The sequence below is a fragment of the Astyanax mexicanus genome, chromosome 13, assembly GCF_023375975.1.
Source record: "Astyanax mexicanus isolate ESR-SI-001 chromosome 13, AstMex3_surface, whole genome shotgun sequence".
NCBI classification, from domain to species: Eukaryota; Metazoa; Chordata; class Actinopteri; order Characiformes; family Acestrorhamphidae; genus Astyanax; species Astyanax mexicanus.
The window spans coordinates 44,043,358-44,069,566 of record NC_064420.1 but is presented as its reverse complement, the minus strand read 5'-3'; the positions used below and the strand labels follow the sequence as shown (position 1 = coordinate 44,069,566).

Genomic DNA, 26,209 nt, shown 5'->3' with positions numbered 1-26,209 from the left:
ATTATTTTAATAATCGTGATGTCATTTATTAAATTTGAACTTACAAAATGCACTTACATATATTGTGACTGTGGGCGTGACCCGGTAGCGCAGAAGCACAAAGAGACACAGACACAGGAAGTAAATGAACTCAAAACATAGCTTTATTAGGAAAAATGGAAAAATCAACACCCAAAACGAACGTAAAGAAACATGGGAACGGAGCAGTGTGGCTGTAGTTGCTTAGTTGCCTCAGCCTTCCTCTCACCGTCAGCGTATCTCTCGAGTAAAGGCTGAGGCAAAGTCTTTATGCAGGTCCAACATCGACCAGCTGGGACAGAGCGGGGCTGCATGTCATGGTGTTGGTCAGTCCCATGGTTCCCCTGCCTCCACACTTCGCAATGTGTATATATCTATTATTTATGACTATAACCTACTTTGGTTCAAGCTGGGAACTTTTTGGGTTCCAAAATTAGGTCTGTGAACAGGAATGGAAAGTTTATTATCTTTAGAAAGGTGCAATTCCTTTGTTATGATATTATGTTATCATTATATTGGTGCCATTTAATGGTCTTAAAATGCCAACAATATCGTTTATCGCAATCATTTCTAACATATCGTTTGCAAAAAAAAAATTATCGTGACAGGCCTAGAACGTACATAGACACACAGTGGCTCAATTACATCACAAACTTTGAAATTATTAAGTCAAAAGTTGGTAATGTAACAAGAACTAAGTGAGCTACAGTTCTCCTTTGGCTCAGTGTGCTTCTGGAAAGCTTGTCCAACTTAACAACAGTTGCTAGGAAACAATGTGTTTGTGGGAAGAGATTAAATAAATGTTTTTAACAATGTCAAATGGAAACACTAAAGCTACTGGAGCAACACACACACACACACACATACAATGTACACACACACACACAGATTCTTCCTCTTTCTTTCTCTGTGCTCTTGGTCTGAGATGAGTGTGTGGGCAGAGCCTCTCGACGGTATATTAGCAGAATTTACGAGCTGTTAAATATTTCCTTTGTTCCTGTGGCGTGCGGCTGCTGGAGCGATCAGAGCTGCCGTCCCTCAGACGAGTTCATTAGACCCGTCACACAGCCGCTCTCACGGGCTCACAGCACAGCACAGCACAGCGCAGGCCAGCCGGCCACAGCGCCTCTTCGCCTGGAGCTCCTGAGCTCTGAGCGCTCAGCTGAAACTCTGAAAGCCTAAACCGTGTCTGTCGTCTGCTTGTAGCATTTACGGTGTTTTAACATCTTCTCCTTGATGCACACATGCTGTACGTCCAAATGTTGTTGGACACCCCTGTAGAGAAGTATTGGCAATAGAATAGAAAAAGCACTGGAGTAGATCAAGAAGAAACTGTTGACATTATGTTTAATGACAGGTGTGGGTTAGAGGGGTATAAAGCCCCTTATAAAGACTTTAACAGACTTTATATACTGTACTACGATATGTAGGTGTATTCTTATATTAAAAGTACATATAATATGAAACCATTTTGCTTTGAAATTATTTTCTCTATAGCTTCATAAGTTAGAGTGAGGTGTTTTCAATCAATGGGATGAAAATCAGATATAAGTGGGTGGAGCCATCTTTTATTTAAGGAATAGAGATCATAAAGATCGTTTGGTTCTCTACTTTTAGAACTTTGGGACTTTTTGGAGATTTTTGCAGAAATATAGAAAACTCTAAAGAAATCACAAGCTTCATTGTAAATCACCACTGTATTTTTCAAAATCTAAATATCTAATAATAGATCTAAAATATATCTAAAATATATAAATTCAAATTTTTTATTTAGAATTGGTATGAAATATTTTGAACAAACAACAAGGGAAAATGTGCTACAACCTTAACCTCAACTGTCTGGTGAGGTACAATAAAAAGGTGTTTATTTATTTATTTATTTAAAAGGGTGCAACAAATGAGCAAGAGAATAAGATGTACAGAAATGTATAGAGTTTTTATGTAAGCTTTAAAAAATGGTTCCATATAGCACCAAAATTGATTTTTATTCAGTAGTATTTCATATTTTCTTTTAGTATGTGTTTCATATATCTATATTCTTATTTTCTTCAGTCTGATATAAAAGAAAAGTGTGTTAATTCGAATTTCAATCTATCACGTTATATAATACATACAAAGAAGGAGAGAGAGAGATGCAGTGCTCCTTGCTGCGCTGGTGAAGGGAGCTCAAACAGAAGGACATATGACCAGTAAATAAATGGAACATATATGACCAGTAAAAGAACACATGACCAGTAAACAAATGGTTATCATAGTTTATTAATCATTGATTGTAATTCTGTGTCTCCGTGTAAAACTTTCTCTTTCTGGGAACACAATAAGGGTCTAAATCTGAAGACTTTCAGCGATTGTTGTAATAAATCTCTGGGTTTATTGCTCAGTGCTGTAAATGTTCAGGATGGTACACTAACTGGGGAGAGCGAATGGGGCCGTGCCCCGCTTACGCCACCACTCGGAGTATTTTTAATTTGTTTGACAGACACTTCTGCAGGCATCCCATGCTTCTACAGCGTCAGCACACCACAGGCCCTGTGTCTATAAATAAGATGCCCCCCCCTACTCCCCAAAACCCCACCCCACCCCCACAGCACTTGCTCATATACACACCTTTTTACCCCCTAAGCAACAGCTGTCAAAAATAAATACTCAGCCTGCATCCTTTAATTGCCTTGCAATTATTTTCCACGCGTCAGATGAAGCTAAAAAGTGTATCCATACGAGTGTGCATGTGTGTGCAGTATGTGTGTGTGTGTGTGCAGTGTGTGTATAGAGAGAAAGAGGTGATGTGTGTTTTTTTTTGGTGCGAGATTCTCACAGAACGTGCTGTGAAGTGGCTCAGGATCAACAGTAACCCCCTGCTATTCCAAATCCACACACCAGCATGAAGTTCTCATTTCTTTCTGGAACATGATGTCAATCATCAGTCACTCTGAGAGTTCTCCTCAGAGCGCAGGACTAGCAAGGAGCACTGCATCTCTCTCTCTCTCTCTCTAATAAAAATAAGAATATTTCCTTTATGTATTATATACATGTATGCACTTCTATATGTATAATATATAATCTCTCTCTTTTATTCTCGCTCTCTCACTTTTTCTGGCTCCTGACATATCTCTTGCCATGCCAATCTGCTTTCTCTTTCTCTTTTGTTTTCCCTTTTTCTTTTTCTCTTTCTCTGTTTTTCCCTTCCTTTTGTATTTAAGCCTGCCTGTGAAAATGACACTAAAGAAAGAAAGAAAGAAAGACAGATTAAGAGAGATGAGTAAAGAGATGGAGAAAAAGAAAGAGGTCAAAGAAAAGAAAGAGAGATGAAACAGTAAAATTAGGGAGAGAGTAAACTACAGAGAGAAAAGAGGAATAAAAGAGATATAGTGGCAAAAAAGGAAAAAGGATCGTGTGAAGAATAAGAAAGAATGAGTGAGATAGAATGAAATGGTAAGACAGAGAATGATGGATTAAGGTTAAAAGGGAGAGAAAGAGACTGAGAGAAAAGAAACAAGGAAAGAAAATAGAACGAGGAGAGTATCAAGAGAGTGAGAGAGGACAGCAAAGACTGAAAGAAAGCATGAGTGAGAGAGAGCTTGAGAGAGCAAGTGAATAGAGAGAGAGTGCGAGAGGCACTGAATAAGAGAAAGAGAGGATGGGGAAGGGAGAGAGAGAGGAAATGATAGAGAGAGAACAAGAGAGAAAGAATAAAAGAGAGAGAACCAAAAAGAGAGGAAATGAGAGAGAGAGAAAGAAACAAAGAAAACAAAAGGAAAGGAAAAGACAGTTAAAACAAGACAGAGATGAATAGAGAGGGAAAGAAAAAGATAGAGGAATAGAGAGAGGGAGGGAAAGAGAGAGTGGTAAACTAGAGACAGAGAATAAAAAGAATAAAAGAGAGATAAGAGGGAAAGGAAAGTGAGAGAAGAATGAGAAAGAGTGATATCAAATGAAAAAGAGTGAGAGAAAATAATGGAGTCAGGATAAGAGGGAGAGAATGGAAGAACAGAAAAGAGTGAATGACTAGAAGAGAATGAGAGAAAGCATGAACGAGAGAGAATGAGAGAGCGAATGAATAGAGACAGAAAGCGAGAGACAGCGAGAATGAATAAGAGAAAGAGAGAAAGAGAATGAAAAAGAAAGACAAAGAGAGGACAGGGATTGGAGAAAGAGAGGGCTGGGAATTCTGGGCACAACTCCACTGGGCAGAAACAGAGAAGGAATGATAGAGAAAACCAAAAAGAAAGGAAATGAGAGAGAAAGAAAGAAAGAACAAAGAAAGCATGAAAGAAAGGGAAAGAGAGGGTAAAAACAAGTGAGAGAGAGAGGAATTGAGAGAGGGAGAAAAAGAGAGATAAAATAGTGAGTGTAAGGAGAGTAAGGTAAACTAAAGAGAGAACATAAAGAATAAAAGTGAGAGATATGAGGGAAAGGAAAGTAAGAGAAGAATGAAAAAAAGAGGAGAAAATCAGAAGAGTGTCAAAGAGTGAATGAACAGAAAATTCTCTGCACAACTTCATTGGGCAGAAACAGAGAGGGAACTCAAGAGAAAGAGGAAATGAGAGAGAGAAAGAAAAAAAGAACAAAGAAGGAGATAAAAGAAGAGGAAGAGGGATAGTAAGAAAGTAGGAAAAAAGACAAGGTAAACTAGAGAGAGAACATAAAGAATAAATGAGAGAGATATGAGAATGAGAAAGCGAATGAGTGAAAAACACTAGAAAAAGATTGAATGATTTTGTGAGGATAAGAGGGAGAGAATAAGAGACTGTGAGAGAAGAGAAAGAGGAAAAGAAAAGAGAAAGAGGAGAGAATCAGGAGAGTGAGAGAGAATAGCAAAGAGTGAGTTTATAATAAGAAATTGAGAGATGGGGAGAATGAATGAGAGAAAGAGAGAGAGAGTGAAAATGAAAGACAAAGAGAGAAGGGGAAAGAGAGAGAGAGAGAGAGAGAGAGAGAGAGAGAGAGAGGGCTTGGCATTCTAGGCACAACTCCACTGGGCAGGGGTCCACACTGTGGTCTGGCTATGGGCAATTTGAAGTGATCAGACAGAAGTGATGTCATTGTCTTACAGAGATTATTGTCTGGCACAGCGCTGGACGACCGGACCGACCAGGACCCAGTAGGGTGCAGATTTTACCCTGATCAGAACCCAGTGGGAGCTCCAGAACCGCAACACTGCCACAAGCTATACTGCCCGTTAGCAGGGGACAGAATAATCCACGCTGTGTGTGTGTGTGTGTGTGTGTGTGTGTGTGGAGTGAGGGCTTGCAGCTGTCTGGGTGGGAACTGGCAAATGGGCATTTCTATATTGGTTATAGCAGATGTGTATGTTACTTCCTGTTCAGATGCAGGGATTTGGCTCGTGGCCAGTTATAGGCTAATAATATAGAAGTCGTTTAGTGTAAAGGTTAGACAGAGTGGGCTCGGGCTCAGACAGTCCTGGTTCAGTTTCTAGGATCGAAGCAGTTGGGTGCCCCTAAGAAAGTCACCCATATCCCAAATGATCCATGGGTGCTGGGAACATACCCACTGTTCTGGGTGTGTGTGTTTTCACTGACATAATTACTGTGTGCGAATGTGTGTATGTATAAAGTTTGCACTTACTACATTATATGTCCAAATATTTGTGGACACCCCTTCTAATTAATGCATTCAACTAATTTATCCTATGTTGCACCTATTGCTGACTCCTTGTAGAGAAGTATTACCAATAAAATAGAACTCTCTGATGTTCAAAAAAGCATGAACCTACTGGTATCATGCCTAATATCAGGCGGGCAGGGCTAGAGGGAAATAAATCCCACAGCATTGAGCTGTTGAGCAGTGGAACTGAGTTCTCTGGAATTATGGTGCTCCATCCAATACTTTTGGATAGGTAGATAGGGGAGTTGGGGCTGAAAGCAAAATCTACTATTTTTTTCTCTTTTTGTAGGTTTTAATGGCTTATTAACCAATTAAGCAACCAACAACTGTACCATATCATAACCAAGGAACAGTTTAGCGTCTTAGGAACTGCTTGGCAACACTTTAGCAATAAACAGCTACACTAAAGCCACATCTCAGCAGCCACCAAGCAACACCTTAGCAATCACCCAATATACCATAGCAAGCAACTTAACAGCTACCAAAAAACCAAACAACTATACCATAGCAACACTTAAGCAATCACCAAGCAGCAACGTAGCTTCTGCCAAGCAACAAGTTGGCAACCACCAGAAAAACCTTTAAAACCAACAACTATTCCATACCAACACCTTAGCAGCCATATAGCAACATGCTGGTGCATGGTGACATCATCAAAATTAGGAGGGTAAGTTTCAGAGGGCTCACCTTAGCAATAAACAGCTACACTAAAGCCACACCTTAGCAGCCACCAAGCAACACCTTAGCAATCACCAAATATACCATAGCCACACTTAAGCAACCACCAAGCAGCAACTTAACAGCTACCAAAAACCAAACAACTATACCATAGCAATACTTAAGCAATCACCAAGCAGCAACGTAGCTTCTGCCAAGCAACAAGTTGGCAACTACCAGAAAAACCTTTAAAACCAACAACTATACCATACCAACACCTTAGCAGCCATCTAGCAACATACTGGTGCATGGTGACATCATCAAAATTAGGAAGGTACATTTTAAAAGGGCTCCTTAAAAAAACAGCACAGCAACACTTTTGGAACTGCTTAGCATCACCTTAGCTACCAACCTGTCACCATAGCAACGTGAAAGCAACCGACAGCTAGTAACACCTTAGAAATGAGTGGAAAACACTTTATCTGCACAACCAATATGCATGTCTTTAAGTAAACGCATGTTTCTGGTGGTTAATATTATTATTCCAGTAAAGTATTGATAATCAAAAGGAAGGTTTAAAAGTATTTTTACTTAATTACTTCATTATCCTCTTTCAAAACTTTAGCAACAAACATCTGCAATACAGCAACACCTTAGGAACCACCAAGCAACACCTTAGAAACCAGTGAGAACAAGTTTAGCTTGTTGTTTTAGAGGAAATGGAAAGTAAACATCTGTACATTTAGATTTTTTAAAAACTGTATATGACAGAATGTGCTTTTGGATTGTTTTTGATTTCAGGGTTACTTTAAAAACTCGTATCTCCATGTTAGAAACTGCTCTCTCTGTGGAGTGTTGAAGTGTGAAGTACATGTGTGAAGTGCTGCTGGGTCCACACACCGCTATTAATACTAGTTTCAGAACCGGTCTGGACTTCAGCCAGGCAGCGGACTCACTGCGCATGCGCGGCCAGGTCTCTGCTCCTGAGGAGTTGTAATGATGAGGCAGACAGCAGAGTGCGCGAGCGCGCGGGCCAACTTTGAGGGAGTTCATTAACAGGAGAAAATAAACAAACGCGCGAAAACTAACGAACTAACGCGCGGGTGAACAGGAGCCGGTAAACAGCGCGTCTGTGTGCGTTTAGTGTTGAGTTTTGGCGCGCGAAGGAAGAGCAGGAGGAACGGGAAGGTTGGAGCGGTCCGGTCACCGTAAGTGCTGCCCTGCGCCGCGCGCGCAACGCCGTCGTCCACGGGAGCTCGCGCTGCTCACACGGTCTCTCTCTCTCTCTCTCTCTCACACACACACGCTCTCACGCTCTCTCTCTCGTGAGCGCGAGCTTCTCCTCCTGACAGCAGCGACAGCAGCAGCAGCAGCCTCGCGCGCTCCCCTCCGCGAGCTCGTGCTCGTGTTCTCGCTGCAGCACGTGAAGCGTGTTTTCAGTGTGTTTGGATGAGGCCCCGCGGACGGCGCGCGGATCTCTGAACTCGCACCGACCCCACGCGCGCACACAGTAAGTTCCCGTGCACTCAGCCCCGCCGTGCGTGCATGCTACCGTGTTATACCTCAGTTTGTAACTATTGGTGAAAGTTTATTTTTGATGGTGATGGTGGTTGTTGATTGTATGTCCCTGATAGCAAAGAACATTGAATCAACGTTAATTTTACTAGAGGTTGCATTACATCTTTTATTTGTTGATGATGGAAAAACTACATTGGTTCAACATTGTCTGATCGTCATCATAGGTTAATATCGAAATTCTGACATTGAATCAACGTTTATTTTTGCTTGCATTACATCTCCTAATGTTGATAATGAAAAAGCAATATTTATTTAACATTTCCAAATAGGCATAATGAAATAATGATGGAATTCTGACATTAAATCAACGTTTATTTTTGGTTGCATTACATCTTTTAATTTTGATGATGAAAAAACAACCTTAAAACAATTTAACATTGCCTAACAGTCATCATTGTTTAATGTTCTGACATTGAATCAACATCCATTTAGTTAGTCTAAAGGTTTTAAATGATTGGGCTGCTGAGCTCTTCTACACTCATTCTACACTCAATTGGCTACAATTGGCTAATGCTTTTTGGGGAAATGTGCTCCCAACAAATAATAATAATACTTAATAATTAAATTATTATTTAAATGTCCATTTTTACAATGCAAGACCACAGTATAAACTATTATAATAGAACACAAACAAGATATACATCAGTAATGTCAGTAAAGTGTAATACAAACGTCTAAATATATGTAAAACCACAACATTGAATCGGTGTTGAATCACGGTTAATGAATGTTACATTCTAACCTAAGAGATAAATGTTATTTTATTGCATCAATTAAGGTTGATTCAACATACTTTTGGTGTCTGAGATGAATGTAATAATGTTGATGCGTTTATGTCATCACACTGCTGCAGAATTTCAGTGTTTTTCTGAGTTATGAATGTGTTTGGTATTATATAGTAATATATGTTTGCACAGTGTAAGTAGAACACAGGGATTCAACAATTTCTTTATGTATATATAAATGTATGTACGCATAAATATAAATACCACACACATGCTATCTATCTATCTATCTATCTATCTATCTATCTATCTATCTATCTATCTATCTATCTATCTAGTGCTGTATGTTTCTACTATGGCTAGTAGCTCCTAATAGTTAATTATTAACTATACTGATGATACAATGATATTATACATTCGTATAAAGGGAGGGGTATATATATATATATATATATATATATATATATATATATATATATATATATATATATATATTCACACCGTGCTGTAGATTTATGATATGGTAGGTCATATAATCTCATTAAACACACGTGTGGATGTGTGTACAATTGTGTAATATATGCACAAAATATCATTTCAGCATTGTCCTCACAAGCAGTCCCATCACATCAGGTGCAATGTCACTTAACCAATATGGTTTATTTTACTCCAGTTTTTATTACACACAGTGTCAGAATGTGGTATTATTAGCAGAACATATGGGATCACTTACTTGTGGACTGAAGTTTGTATATTTTTTGTCATATCCCAGAACAACAATATAACACAGTGTCAGTTTGTTGTGCGTGTATAAAATGATATATTAATAGACAAAGTCCTATTAGAGGACTTAACCACACTGTCAGTAATACTAGGGGTGGGAATCGATTACTATCTCACGATTCGATTCGATTCTGATTTTGGGGGCCACGATTCAATTCAAAATCGATTTTTGATTCAAAACGATTTGAATTATAAAAATTTCTGCTTCTGGCTTATGAATCTTATTGAAAAAAAACCCATCCATAATATACACTGGTCCTGGAGAAGGTAATGTGTTACAAAAACAATAAAATGTGCAGGAATGTGGGTCTTCAGTGACAGAGGAATCACTGGGATATCACAATGACGTTAATGAACAATAAATAAATAATAAATAACACTGCTTTATTACCAGGCTACTAGCGGTGGTGTGTAGGTGACGCTGCTGGGCTGATGTGATGATAGCAGTGGAGCGCTAAAGTTCAGGAGCAGCTGCTGATTAACTAGTTAATTTAAGGTGGTTGTATTTCTTCAGAAAGGGGGCAGGAGGTGGAGAAATTAATTCATATGGTCCATTCCTTAATTCCTCTGTGATGAGGAGCTGAAATTAGCTCTGATTAGCTTATTGTTATTTTTCCGTTCCGCCTTAAATGCTGCAGCCTGCTGCCACCTGTAGCATTATTTAAGGTGGAACTGGAAAGTTAGCTAGTTAGCTAGCTAACAGTTACTGAAACTAACTACTAGCGATCTTTTTTATGCTTGTTATGAAGCATTCTGCCATAAAACATTAAAACTACACGTTAATCTAAGGTAATATAGTGCTTGTTCTGCCATCTTACCGGTGATTCTCAAACACCTACGCTCTGTGTGGGTCTGGGAGATCTCCGTTTGAAGGGACAAGCGCTATCCCCCGGGTTGCCAGGTCCAACAAAAATACCCAGCCCAAAATCAGTCTAAAACCCGCCCCTCAGAATCGATTTTGGGACATTTTAAATCGATTCTGAATCGTAGTAAATGAGAATCAAGATTCTTATGTGAATCGATTTTTTGGCACACCTCTAAGTAATACCCAATGATACTCAATGACAGCCTGTAAACACATTGTGCATAAAATTCATAACAAAAATACAAATAATTAAAAATACATCTGCTTCCAGAATTGAATTATTTGGAGTGTATTAAGATGGACAATTATAATACATTTCAGTACACCTGAGTGTTTCATTACAGTAGCAGTATGGTCAGAAGGGATGCTGTTTGGGTTTGATTGTGAGCATACTAAAAGACAATAATGCGCTTTGTGTTGCAGATACTAGATACATTAACAGCAGTAATTGGGATAATGCCAACAATAATAATGATTGACATGACTTATAAACATAGAAATAGAATAGATATTTGCTAGTACTGTACATCTAATGCTATTAACAATCAGAATTCGAGGTAAAAAGGTGATACAGATTTTAAATGAATGATCAGTGTAAACCCTAATAATTAGTCCTGGTTAATTTATGTACTTTTTTCAATTGTATTTCTAAACATTTTAATTATCTCACACCTTCCTCTTTTGTCTTTTCTCCTTTTATTAAGCCATAAGCTGCTACATGTTCTGCTCTTAACTGAAGTGTGTCCTGTGTAAATGAGCTCGGCTTCAGAGCTGCAGCTCTTTGGAGCAGACTTGCTTGAACACCCAGGCTAATGGAAGTTCAGTGGATGTTCGCTTCTGCTTAAAAGGTGTCACCTTCTGCTCCTAACACGTCAGCCAGATTAAGAGAGAGAGAATCTGTAGACCTTTTCATTCAAATGTCACTCGCTCACATTTTGTCGTTTGCAACAATTCTCTCTTTATGCTGCACTTTAACAGTCAGGCCTCTGTAGAACAGACAGGCTTATACAGCTCCTACACAACAAGAAAAAGAGAAAACTAAAAAGAAAAGTGTGTGTGAATTTATTTGTTTTAATTCTATTCACAGTATTGGTTGTAATAACAATAATTATACAAATTAAATTAAGAATGAGAAAACAAGACAGATTTTCTATTAGGAAAGGTCTGGCTAGGTCTCTTTTCTTCTCTCTCTCGTTGTCTCTTTGTCTCTATCACTTGTCTCTCAAGTGTATCAAGTACACACTGCTGTTTATAACTAAATATTAGATATAATATTAAATATAGTGATACTGGCTGCTATAAAAAGGATTTTATAACAATTACAATAATTGTAATAATGATAAAAATCATGAACAAATAAACTAGATATATTTAACATCAAAAATAGGGAGGGGTTCTAGTAAGATCTTGTTCTTGTTACTTATTTTCTCTCTCTTCCTCCACTCCCAGTTGCTTTAATTACACCATGGAAAAAAACTAATAACTGTATTAAATAAAAACTAATAACTAATAATAAAAGCACTAATGTGGTAACACTAATAATTGTAATGCTAAATAAACTGTAATAATAAATTATTGTTATTGTAATTAACAGTACTATATAAAAAACAAACAAATTGGATAAAGTTAACATCCTATATGGGGAGGGGTCCTGGTATCTCTCTCTCTCTCTCTTGATTTCGTACTCTCTCCTAAGTGTATATTATGTACACTGTTAATATATTATAGCATTATTAACCAATATAATAAAGTAATGATTTCTGCAATAATAACATCAACAGTAATAATTAGCAAAGAAATTAGATCAATTTAACAGCTGTAAAAGCAGAGGTCCTGGTATACTTTCTTTATCTCATTCTCTCTCTCTCTCTCTCTCTCTCTCTCTCTTTCACTCTCCCTCTCACCCACAAAAATGATTGGTAATAAATGTAAATAGTTGAACATAGTCAGTAGAAGTAGTTGTAATACGAGGTAGTTAATATAACATTAAGATTAATAATAAAAATAATAACAGTGCTAATAATAATTGCCCCCCTGAGTGTAAGAGTGCTGCACTTGCCATGGCCTTTTTCGCCCCGCACTCCAGTATGTGTGTGTGTGTGTGTGTGTGTGTGTGTGTGTGTGTGTGTGTGTGTGTGTGTGTGTAATATGGTGTATGGTGCTGTGAGTTGCCTGTTGGCCACCAGCCGCTGTCTCGCGACTCCATCCTGAGCTCTTACGCATATTGGATTACACACACACACACACACACACACAGAGAGAGAGACAGGATGAGTTTGGGTCCTTACACAGTCCTGCAGTGCTGAGAATGTCATGCATCAGCAGCATAGGACTTTTAAATGTACTGTGTTAGTCAGAAATAAAGGTGCATTATGGGTCTGCACATTAGATTTAGATGTTTCACATGCATTCTAATGAACTCACAGTCTAAGACAGGCTACTGCATTTTGACATAAGTTAAATATATATCACACAAACATACAAGCAAACAGGTTCTTGATCTAATTAGTTTTATTCGCTTGGAACGTACATTTATACATATTTTAACTTAAGTGTCACTTTTTCTAGGTTCATTTACTTTGCATAATGACATAGTTTTGCTTATTTTTAGCTTCGTTAGAGCTGCTTCACATTCCAAACATAATAAAATATCAATCTTACTTGAGCTAACGTAGAAATCTACATAAAATAACTAAAACCTTGCTAATTAGAGTCTGTGATGTAAAGCTTGTGCCTAAATGGGCTTAATTACAGGCAGCTGAAATAATAATGCAGTACATTTCTCTTTATTTACTTAAAACTATAAATATCTTCTCTTTCTCCAAATAAACTGTGAAATGAATTGTATTTATATACTGAGGTGTAGTGACGTGTACGTCCATGTGACTGCTTCATTCCGTCAGACATTCTTTTTGTCATATTCTTCATTTCAAAGCTGATAGCTTGCAGGAAACAGCTGAAATGAAGCATTAATTACTTTTACTTGTGTGAGGCTAATTTATTGCACCACAGTGTCATTTTTTATTACTTTAAATAAAACAAATCTAAACTACAACCTTATTATAAGCTACAGTGTTGCTGCTATAATCGTTTAAACTCTGTGTGTACAGTAGGTCTACAGTTTACTCAGATCTTCCCTCTCATAACTACACTACTGTCACAGTTCACCCCAGTTTTATTGGCCCTAAAATAAAGCCCTGTGGGACTCCACAGAACACGCTAAACAAAAAGATTACCAAATAGTTTATACACTGACATGCCTAAATCATGGGATAGTAGCAGGAACATTGATCATAAAGCGTTGCTTGAGAGGAATAGCTTGGTATTGCGCACACCTGTATATGTTGTGAGCTGTTATCTTGTGACTGATGTTAAATACTGGTCAGTGTGATCAGGGTGAGGTGTACATGAGTACAGCATTGACATTACCACACACAGTGGACAGCGCAGTGTGTGGTAATGATCATGACGGGTGGCAAACACATAATCACATCCACATCCAATATTCTTACAGGTCAGTGCAGCATTGAGCTTCCATCAGACATGGCAAAATCGTGAAATGAGATACCAGTATTTTGACATGCAAGTGTAATCATTTATTCGTTTATTCGTTAGAGTTTGTACGGTCATATAAAACCAGAAAAAGTCATGGAATTTAAAAATAGCAATTTCCAGGTTTTGAAATTTGGTTTTGAAAAAATAAAAACACACACAAAATTTTGAAAAAGTCATGTTTTTTTTTTTTTTTTTTTTACAAATCTTTGTGTTTCAGTTTATCGATGGAGAAAATCTATTTTGAGCTAACAATCTATTTTTAGCCTTACACAATATTTATATTTAGACCCGCTATAATCAATTTTAATTATAATTGTAGTTGATTTTTGGTTTTATTGTCCATCATGAAAATTTACCTTAAAGGCATGGAAAAGTCATGAAAAAATCATGGAAATATATTTGATTAAAACGTTTGTGAACCCTCATTTATGTATTCGAGTTATTAACTGTAACATTAATTAACAGGTTTAAGGTTTAAGAGGTTAATAAAATACAATTTCTTTATTCTTTATTATTCCCCAGTACATGTCATTCACAGCCTCTATCAGCAGAAGAAATTAAGTTCGTTAGACTGTTTTTCTCTTTTAAAGGACCTAAAATTAAGACTAAAATAAAAATTAAGTGTATTCAGAGCTAAAGGACTTTTACTAATAATGTATTTAAACTGTGTATTTATGTTTTATTCGTCTGCAAATTATTTAAATGACTTAATTCTCTACACTGCTTCTATCGCTTCTTCTGTGTATTTAAATAGAACCAAAAGTGCTGTTTGAAAATACTCAGAGAAATATAAATCCATCAGAATGTTGCTTAAGTACATGGAACTGAGTAAATGGAGCCAGCTATTACTCACCTCGGGTTATGAGACTGTTAAGTGTGTGTGTGTGTGTGTGTAGTAGGACAGTGGGCTCAGAGGGCACAGATAACAGTAAAAATCAATGCTGCTCAGCTCCTTCCCCACTGAGCATTAAAGGCTAGAGTTTCAGCACACAGTGACACTGTGCGAATGAAAAATTAAAATGATGTGCCCTTCAGCCTGCAGCACGCACACACACACACACACACACACTCCTCGACACACTTCCTCAGCGCACACATACACTCTTCTTTTAGAATAGTTATTGCGAATGTGAAATCTGTCAATTGTTTTTTACTATATATATTTGTAAATACTTATAAGGGATGCATAAAATGTATTTAAATGTATTTCTTTTTATAGTTCTACCCTATTTTGCACTAGTAGTTAATTCACTAGTTCATTCATCTACTGTTTATGTATCTTTTGCACTGCTAAATTTAAATTATTATTTAACTGTGTATTTGCACTTTCTGTATAGCTGAAATCAGTTATCCTCACTTTATGCACATTAGCTGGTGTTCACTGTCTATTGTGTTCAACTGCACTACCTCCATTACACACACACATTAAAGACTGTACTCTTATACTATTCATTTTATTTTTTATTTTATTGTATTTATATGTATCGTTATATTTTATCTTTTTGTAACTTTGTGTACTATCTATCTATGTATCTATCTATCTATCTATCTATATTTATCTATGATAATGCGGTAAATAAATAAATATTTTATTTCCTTTTATTTTATTACTTCAAGCTCCTTGAAAAGTTTTTTCAGCATTGGGCTTGGCTGCACGTATTTTTCCCAGAAAAAGAAGCAGCACTACCTCACTCTACATCCAGCCTAGTATTACGCATTCGTACCAGTACTATTGGCAATGCATCTCTACAGGAACTAGACTAACTGTGTGCATGTACATTTGCACATTTGTGACAGCAATAGGTAATACATTAAAAGTAGCTGAATGTTCATGTTCAGTTGAAGAGTGTTTGAACATATTTCTGTAGATATGTTTTAAACCTGTTTATGTAAAATAAGTCTTTGTACAGTACTGTGCAAAAGTTTTAGGCACCAAAGCAAATTACACTAATCTATTTATCTCAGCAATATGAGTGTTTTTACCTGAAAAAAGCACCACATATGATTTGAACAGATGCAAATAAACCTAAATACAATAAAACGCAACAAGGAATTCTCACTTTATTTAACTAAGTATGTTATATCCTGTGAGCCAAGCTGAAGAACAAAGTGTAGAGATTCCAGATTTCTCCTGGATGCTCCTCAGCCAGCATGTTTATATTATGTTCAGTTCCTTCAGCAGCTCACCTGATTTACCACATTTACCAGTAATTTACCAAACCAGGTGTTGATTAATATGATGAGAACTAGAAATATTAAACTCTATTAAACTCAGATGAGGAGGAGAGATTAGAAGATGTTTTAAGGAAAAAAGCTCAGCTTTTTGTAAAATTGCTGTTTGTATTTATTGTAATGCTGTAATGTGTTTTACTGAGCTAATAAACAAACACTTACTTCACAGATAAGAAGCTTTTTCTTTGCTAGAAATTTCACAGGTGCCTAAAACATTTGCACAATACTGTATATACATACAAAAATTGTACAGTTGCATTTTTGCCATTTTCACTTTTTGTCATTTTGTGCATCTGGCAGTTCTTCTTTATGTTGTGTTAAAACATCACTAATGGAACTGGACTAATAGAAATGCTGCAAAATGACTGGGAAAAAACTTTTGCATTGAGGTTGAAGTTAGGGAAATTGAAAATTGTTCACATTTTTGAGATTACATTTTGGCATGATGGAGAAATATATTTATTTTTAGTTGTTTTAAAAAGTGAACATGTCAGAAGAGATCAAGATGTCCCCAAACTTTTGATGAGCTGTGCAGATAGAGAGGCTCCAGTGGGGTCTCGGTGGTCTCGGCAGTGCTTTATGGCTGCTGCTATATTAACACCACTGTCACCAGGTCAAGTTGTGCGTGTGTATGTGTGTGTGTGATCATGTGTGCACACATGTAAGTGCTTTTCTACACTTTATTATATATATATATGTATATATATATATATATATATGTGTGTGTTTTGTGTGCAGCATGTGGGTAATGTCTTTTTGGGTGGGGGCTGAAGTCTCGATTTATTGTTTATTACTTCTGTAAATTATATATATATATATATATATATATATATATATATATATATATATATAATTTCAGCCTTTCTATGATACTGAGCCTCCAGACATTCTTCTTCCCCATATCTGCCCACACACACACACACTCGTTCACAGGTCTGCACATACAGAAACCGTGATGCAGTAACAGTGGCTATTGTACTGTTTCATGGCTGTGTGTATTACAGTATCATGTAGCGAGTGGATAGTAATGGCACATTTTACCGTGTTATTTTTTTGTATAAGGCTGACATTTATCACACTGATTCATACACTCTGCTCTGGGAGGAACGTATAACTCCAACTCTGCATTATAAATGAAAGCATATAGTACTATGAATTATGCTGAATGAACCTGTTCTAACTTAAAGTCTCTCCAGTGAGAGTACATTTCTGTTTTCTATCAGTGTTTGGTCTGTCACAGTTATTACGTTATGGATTTATTACACAGTGTATGAACATGATTGCATGCATTTTTGCAGACCTTAATATGTGCCCATCAACATGAATGTCAAGTTAAAAGCAGCAGCTTTAGTATTTTTTTACATACACTGACATGCCATATGCCATAGGGTAGGAACTATTCTGTATATATTATGTATATTACATACGTCCCATGACTTTTGCCATATCCTATGTAAGCTAAAAAAAAAAAAAACGCTGCACTGATCTAGAGGATATAAGGGTTGAATATGGATGCAATTTCTGCCAAAGTTGCTTCAGTCTGTTCACAAGGAAAAGTCTAACCAGAAGCAGCCGCTCACAATCATTACCACCCACTGCACTGTCCACTGTGGGTGTTAATATTAGCCTTCTATGATGTATTTCCTGTACATATGTGACACTGCTTATCGAGGAGTGTATAATACCATATATCATAGTTCGGCAGTAGGCAGCCCACAGGCCAGATGTTGCCCGCAAGCGTGAAACATCTGGCTCATGAGGTTGTTTGAACTATAATGAACAATAATTAAAAATATAAAAAATAAAATGCATCTCTTGTGAGCTTTTGTTTACATTCCTCCCCTGTCTCTCTGTCGTGCTCGGCGTGACTTTAGTTTCCAACCGTTCTCGGGCTCCCTTTCTCATTATAAGGCGTTTTTTTTTCCAGCTGTAACTCAGTTCACTAGCCGGGGCAGCGGTAATATATTGAACCGCGATCCTGACAACTCAGGTTAGATCCCCGCGTGAGGAGCTGTGTGTTTATTTATAACTTTTCTTCTTGAGTTTACCTGCTTCATTTATTTTTGTGGCCCGCCACGTAATGGCTTGGAAAATATCTGGCCCGCGGCAAAAAACTAATTGCCGACCCCTGCTATATATGCACTTCAAAACTTAATAAATTGAATGTCCCGTTCATCTGGCACCAACTATCAGACCTCACTCTAACTCTGATAGTTCACTCTGATAAGTCACACAGCCACAATCTCACTCACAAGATAACACCTCACAACTTTACAGATGTGGGCATCCATGATCACTTAACATACTTCCAGTCCCAATATGCTGCTTATATTCCTGTTGCAATGGCTAAATATTATTAATGACTAAAAGTTCATTTGTCTTAAAACTACTGGAGTATAGTCATTTTTCATTGGTATAAAATGGCAGTTATATTGATTAGGGATGTGCGATATTCCTAAAATAATATCACAATATTTTATGGTATGCTCATGACAGCAATACTCTTGGCAGTATGACAATACACTGAATTAACAATGTATATATTTCAAGAATACACTACTGAAACAAAATGAAATTTTTTATAAAGTTATTATTGCATACGCTATGAGATGGCACACCCCTAACTGAGATATTTTAAAAAACAGAAGAATTTTTTCAGATTTGTAACAGAAGTTATTCATCCAGAATGTCATGATACTAATAATAATGCAATCCAAATATCTCCATATATCCAGGATTAAAGTAAAATAAATTATTCTGAACAGATATAATCAGTCTCTATTAAATATATCTATATATATATAATGGGAAATGAGAACAGTGTGAATTTTATTTGTATTTTTTTGTTGCTTAAAAACAGCAAAGGAGTAGTCTGATGTAATAATTAAGGGTGGGTGATATGGCACGATATTTCAGTGTATAATATCGTTCTCCATATTTAAAAAAAAAGGATGACGATATTGTTGCGTAAGTAAAGTAAAAAAAACAATAAACAAGTGTACAAAAAGGTTATTTTTTAGGATCATGTTCCTCACTTATTAAAGTAAATGTGACAACAGCAGTGAGACACAGTGCTATTGTGCCTGGGCACTGAAGGGCGTGTGTGTGTGGTGTGTGTTTCCACAGGTATCTGGATTAAAGGTAACCAGGGTGGAAGCGTTCAACTGATGGAGAATACACAGGAGCTGAACGAGCAGGCGGTAAGAGTGTCTCTAAATACTAGGTCTATTCTAGAACTCTGGGTACATTTCAATTATGGAAAGGTGATAATTGATTATCTGTTATCGTTAAACAATTTAAGGAGTTTAATCCACTAATGCAGGTGATGTTTTACACTGTTTTGTGACTCAAAATCTCAAAAGAGGTTTGCTTCATATCACAGTGCTGCATTTGATCAATAATTAAGGTACTGATGATGTTTCCTGTTTTTAACAAGAGGAAGTGACAATGGGAGCAGGTCACGTTTTAAAAACTGATATACACTGATATGCCAAATGTCATGGGACAGCAACTAGTATTGTGTTATGTCCCATGGAAGTTAAAGAACACTGTACTGAGCTGTTGGTTATGTGGCGGGGTCTCCTGCATTAAATGTGAGTGTGATTTTTGCCAAAGTTGCTTGTCTGTTCGCATGGACATTTCTAGCCAGATGCTGCCAGTCACAATCATTACCACCCACTGTGCTGTTTACTGTGGGTGGTAATGTCCTCTAGCGTTTGGCAACATGGCTCCAAAATAATATCACAATATGTATTTGTCAAAACACTGAATTTAAAAAAATATATACAAATAAACTACTGCAACAAAATAAAAATAATATTTTATTATTGCATACAATATGATATGGCACATCCTTAGCTGAGATCTTAAAAAGTACAAGAATTTTATCAGCTTTGTAACAGAAGTCGGTGATCCAGAATGTCATGATACTAATAATAATGCACTCCAAATATCTCCATATATCCAGGATTAAAGTAAAATAAATAATACTAGACAGATATAATCTGTCTCCAGTAGATATATAATGGGAAATTATGTACCCTGATAATTAGGGTGGGTGATATGAAACAATATTGTACATGTATTCAAAAATGATAGCGATATTATTGCATCTGATATGATATGGCACACCTTCTATGACATACTACAATTTACATACTTCTATTCTATGACTTTTTGTATATCAGTATGTAATTGTTAATACATTAATCTCTAAAAACTTTATCACATTTACTTACATCTAGGAGGCTTGAAAAGTACCCCCAATTCTAGAACTAGGGGTGTGTTGTGTTGTGTGATGACTAGTTGCTGTTTAAATGCATAAGCCGTTAAACTATTTTTCCAAAGAGCACAATGAAGAACGCAGAGCTCAAAAACAGCTTTTCCACTGTTTCGATCTGACTGTCAAAAGCCTTCAAGCTGATTTTACTGTCGTAGTGGGCTGTAGATGATTCAGACAGCTTCTCAGCCTGATCTCTTCCACCTGTTTCACTCCCTCACTGTGCAGAACTTTCTGAAGGACACATCGTTTGAGTTGATTCCTCAGATGAAATTGTGTTACTGTGCATCTGGAACGTACTGCTGGCCTGTCTTTAAATGGTGAAGGTGGGGAGAGAGAGAGAGTGTGTATGTGTGTGTGTGTCTGAAGGCCACCCAGGCATGTAGTGAGCAGCAGCACTAGGGCTTTAATATTATAACAGATGAAGACTGGGCTGGGGGGGGGGGTCGCACACAGTAGCCATATGGCCACCTCAAGTTTGAATGGTGTCCATATACTCTCTTTTTTACTCTCTCGTTTTAAGTCATTTAAACTCTAGGCTCATTAATCCACTGACATGCCAAAAATCATGGGATAGCAATATATATATATATATATATATATATATATATATATATATATATATATATATATATATATATATTAGGGCTGTGACGATAATTTTATTACCGCAATACCGCGGTTATGGGACGTCACCGCGGTGATGAGCTCATTACCGTCATTACCGCATTTTTTTATGGCTGTCAAATCTGATTGACTGCGTTTTGAGCGGTAGTAAAATGCTCCATATAAGCACAACTGTGGTGAATTCAGTATTAATATGTCAAGTGTAAGTCCTACACTATAGGGCTGTGCAATATATCAAATATATTTTGATCGCGATAGATATTGGTGTCAAACGATCTCAAAATTCATAATATCGAATATAAATTTTTTTTGTCATTTATCTGTGCTGCCGCTGCACTGGCGCGGCAGCGAATGGGTTAAGCAAAACGCGGTGCGTGGTACTCATTGAGGTCCTGCTCACTTCGTCTCCATTGAGGCTGCTGAAGAGAGTGAAGATTAGCAGCACTAATATTGGCTCGGAAATGGAAGCTACAGGGCAGGCTCAGTAAGTTGAGAAAAAAGGAAGAAAAAGACTCAGAACAGAAGAGAATCATCTGCAAGATTTGCCGGAAAGTGGTGTCTGCACCTCTCGCCAACACATCAAACTAATTCACCCACCTCAAGGTAAACCATAGAGCCATGTAAGGTGTTCCGTGGTCACATTTTGAGAAAGTAAAATATATTAATTCATTGTCTGGCTGCTGGCTGTTCTGCGTGAGCACCGCGGAGAACGCGCGGCATTGCGCCTCAGTCTTGGTAAAAATAGTAAGGTTGGTTGAAGTGTAGTTCAAACAGCAAAGCAATGATATAAAACTATAACCACCATCTTTACTGAAATGTTGTTATCTGACCAAGTCTGAGGTAAAATGCGCTGCGCCTTGTCTCTTTCACAGCACGCGGAACTGAGTTCAGAACCGCTACAAATATAACCATATGAAACTCAGTTCAGATAAATAAACTTCAGATGAGTAAGGACACGTAAAGTGAAACAAAAATTGTCAAACATAAAGGACAGGTTTCTATTATTTTAAAATGGAACTAATGTCTTTTTTTTGGTCGGTTGTCTCTTGCGAGCCGATTTCTTAACGTCACGACATTTTAATCAACATATTATATGACGCGGGTCCCGTCAGGATATCTTGCGGCACAGACAGAACTGAATTGTTATTGGCGGGAACAGGAGTTTAATCAATCCAGAGGATGTGGGAGCACATTAATAAATAGTTAAGAAAATTGTAATAATCACGCAGTGATTCTCATGCACGCAACAAAAAAAACCCTAAGCACAAAAAAGGAGCGGAGAATGGACCGACACGCGCACACACACACCGATTTTTTTTTTGTAATGTGGTAAGAAACGTGACCGCGCGCGGTTTTAATAAATATTTTTTTTAATTTTAAGCACTAAATGTAATTTATTAAATTTATTTAGGACCGCGGGGCAGGTGCGGCAAAACTGTGTATGTGGCGGGCTGATGCGGGATTAAAAGAAGGATTTTTTTTGCGGAACGGTAACGGGACAAAAAAGAAATGATGTCTGAATTAATTTCCTCCAATCGAATATAATTTAACATGGTTTAAGAATATAAAATAATTTATAAACAAACGAAATATTTAATATTGAGCTAATAGCCCAAGTGCAAAAATACAAAATCTGTAATACTCTGCACTGCACAATTCAAACGAAATAGCCATAACGCAGCTGCGCTCCTGCCCTGCGATGCAGCCGAAGCCTGGGCAGCAGCAGAAATTCTGGGGTGAAAACTACATAACTACACAACATAAGGATACATAATGCACTCCAAATATTCAGGAGGGAAGTGAAATAAATGATACTGTACAGATATAATCTGTATCTAGTAGATATTTAATGAGAAATAAGAAGAGTGTGAATAAAAAAAAAAACAGACGCCTATCACAGACTTCTTGAGCCTTGAGCCCGAACGGCCCGAGGAAAGGGGTGAGAAATATATTTTTTTCGGGGCCGGGGGTCAGTGGAAAATTTTGCTGTGGATTAATTCGTCTTTTTTTTTAAACGAATATTAGAATATTCGCTACCAATTACTGCCGAATATCCTGAGCTCAAAACCGCTATTCGGGCCAGCCCTAAAATAGATCTATGGATGGAGAAGGGGGAGGCGGACAAGCTCTACAATGACGAATTATACAGGCAGCATATGTTCACTTGTTATGCTGTATTTATGGTTTATGTAGAAGTTGTATGTAGGCTGTATGGTTTGAAGAATAAAGATTTGTTACCAATAAATTTGCGGTGTTTTTTTTTTTTTTTGGGGGGGGGGGGGGGGGGGGGGGTGGGGGGGTTGGGGTCTCGCGGTTAACCGCAATATCGCGGTGATGCGTTAGTTTTTTACCGCGGTTATAAAAGATCAATACCGCCCCAGCCCTAATATATATATATATATATCCTAATCACAGTGTGATACCTTAGACCAGAGGTCCCTAATATGCGGAGCGCGGTCCAGGTCCGGAACCAGACGTTGTCCAAAGCAGACCCAAACCGATAAACTACTGAGAAGGATTTAATTCTAAAAGTGTTTATTTAAGCGGAGGAACTTTTCTTGTCTTTACAGCAAACATGCTTTGCGGTGCAGCAAACTCACAGACCAATCACGTGTGTTGTAGGATCACCAAACGCTCTCCTCTGCCAATCGGATCTGTGCAGATGCGGGAGCGCAGAGCTCACACAAGAGAAGGCTAATTTAGATGGTGTGCACCAGAAAAAGAGATTAAAATACTACCTTTATAAAACATAATAACAGTAATAATATTAAATTTAAAAAAATGCTGTTTTTAAACAAAACTGATATTCTGGCAAAGTTCAGCAAACATTTCTCCATATGTTGTACGATTTGTCATTTATGTGATTATCATGACAGGCAGGCCTAAATCTAATAGAAATAAAATCAAATACAATAAATATAGCATTTTGAAACAAAGTTGACATAGAGATTCACATTAATAGACTGAATAAATGAAATTATTGAGGGTGTTTCCGTTTATTGTATGATAATTTAATAATGTAATTATTGTGACAGGCCTGTTTAAAACAATAAATATTGTTAAAATATTCTGAATAGTATTTGTCTTTCAGTTGTTGATGACATGAAACACTGACATAACTACTAGTCTTCTTCAGTATAAAGGATATAACACTGAATCATAACACAAGCTAAAAATGATGACGGTCCGGACCTTGGCCTGACGAAATTTTCTCTAACTGGATCGTACTAAATTCTAATTAAATACACCCACACCTGTATAACACCTGTATAATTTGAAAGGTGTTATCTTGTGAGTGAGGTTAAACACTGGCCAGTGTGCTAATGGCAAGGCTACTTGAATTTTTGAACGGCATTTAAAATTCATTGATCTACAGTAAACTTTGCATACCAGAAATATGTGAGAGAAGGCATTACCTCCAGCTGTGGACAGTGCAGTGGGTGGTAAAGAGTGTTTGTGGCTGTGGGCGGCATCTTTCTAGAACTGTCTGTGTAAACAGACTAAAGCAACTTAAGCAGACATCACATACCTATTTAATGCAGGAGACCCCACACACACATCCCACAGGTTGCAGTGTTATTAACCTTCTATAGTATGTGGCAAAAGTCATGGGACATTACATTTGTTTCTGTAAGCAGTGCATTAATCAAAAATATAAAAATATCCATACTGTAATTTACCTCAGATTTTTTGTGTGTATGTGTGTGTGTGTGAGAGAGAGAGAGAGAGTGTGCGCTGTAGATTTGGTGAAGCTGAGCTGTAGCTGTAAGACAGGGCTGGGTAACAGGTGTAAAGTTTCCTTGTGCTTTGAGGTATTTACATTTTCTGCTATTAATAGTTCAGATTTTCAGTGGCAGTGATTAATGGTGTGTGATTGTGATTGCTGACAGCCTTTGGCTTTGTTTTCTATTTTTTTTGGGGGGTAGTGGTGCATCCTAAATCCGTCATATGTAAATTTATTAGTCTAATGTGTGTGTGTGTGTGTGTGTGTGTGTGTGTGTGTGTGTGCTGTTTTAGACAAGCCGGCCTCACTTCAAGATGAACCACTGAAATAGTCAAAGTGTGATCACAGCCAGGTTAAAGACACACATAGACTATATTGTTGCTGTCCAATAAAAAACACGTATCTCCATTTTTGTCGATTTTTAGTTTACTACATAATTTGAACAGACAAACTGTTCCTTACACTGTGCCACAATTTCTTGATGAACGGACCAATAGAAATACTTAAAAATGATCTGAAATAAACTCTTTTTACATTGACTTCCATTAAAAGTTTAAAAGGATTTGTCTCTCTCCTGTAAAGTTGCTGTTTTGGAGATACTTGTTTTTCATTGGACAGCGGCGATATGTTCAAATGTACGTGGACACTTTAGCTACTTTTTGTTGCTGACACAGACGTGTAAAAGCGCATACACAGCTTCACTAGTGCCTGTACAGAAGTTGGGGATGAGATACATTAGTGCTGGGCGATATGGGAAAAATATATATCACGATATGGAACCTTTTATAAAAATATATATCATGATATACCACATTTAAGTATGTTTTAAGTTGTTCTTTGACAAATATGACAAAATAATGTCATTGCTTACTTTTTCCAGCTTTATTTCAGTGACATTTTTTTGCAAAGATTATTACTTTATTATCACTTAGATAAACCAAAGTGACCACGCCAATACATTTCATCGTAGCCTACTTTATATATTTGCATGAATAATTGATGAAATTACTGTAGAAACGATAGGTAGGTACAGTGGTGATTATCCAACACCCTGACCTCATTAAAGTTCTTGTTGATAAATGCAAGCAAATCCTCAGAGCAGTGCTCCAAAATGTAGTCAAATTTTGTATAAAGTATTTCCTGGACAGTAGAAACAGTTACTCCAACAAAAGCAAGATGAACTCTTTAATTTTTAATACACTTAAGTACAAAAGAAACCATGAGTGAGCATGTGTCCCAATACTTTGATCCATATCTTGGTTAATTCTCTACGTAGATTCTTGGTACATTTACTTGTTTTAAATAAGGCAGTTTGATGTGATGTGTAAACGTTATAAATGTAAGATAAATGGTTAAAGATCTGGAATGGCCATACCATTTACGGTAATCATATAAGGAGTAACTTGGCACATTTATATACATCAGTTTAGACAGCACAGTAAAAAAAAAATATTTATATAATGAAGAGAAGTTAGTAATTGTTATATAAAAAAACACATTACGAATGTTTAGCTACATTAAACCCAATCATATGTTGCAGT

General features: G+C 37.1%; 1 protein-coding gene across 8 annotated transcripts in view; it reads left to right on the top strand.

Annotated features, from left to right (window-relative positions):
• eya4 (EYA transcriptional coactivator and phosphatase 4) overlaps positions 1-26,209 on the top strand; it is a 162,166-nt gene that overhangs the window by 76,647 nt on the left and 59,310 nt on the right. For 4 of the 8 annotated variants that reach the window (XM_022676850.2, XM_022676848.2, XM_022676846.2 and 1 more), the window contains exons 1-2: positions 7,281-7,810; positions 19,165-19,238. In XM_022676850.2, the coding sequence (XP_022532571.1) occupies positions 19,206-19,238 (33 nt within the window). In that variant the 5' untranslated portion in view covers positions 7,281-7,810; positions 19,165-19,205. Of the gene's footprint in view, positions 1-7,279; positions 7,811-19,164; positions 19,239-26,209 lie in introns of those variants that run through there. The other 4 variants (XM_049462773.1, XM_049462772.1, XM_049462774.1 and 1 more) reach the window with 2 other exon arrangements.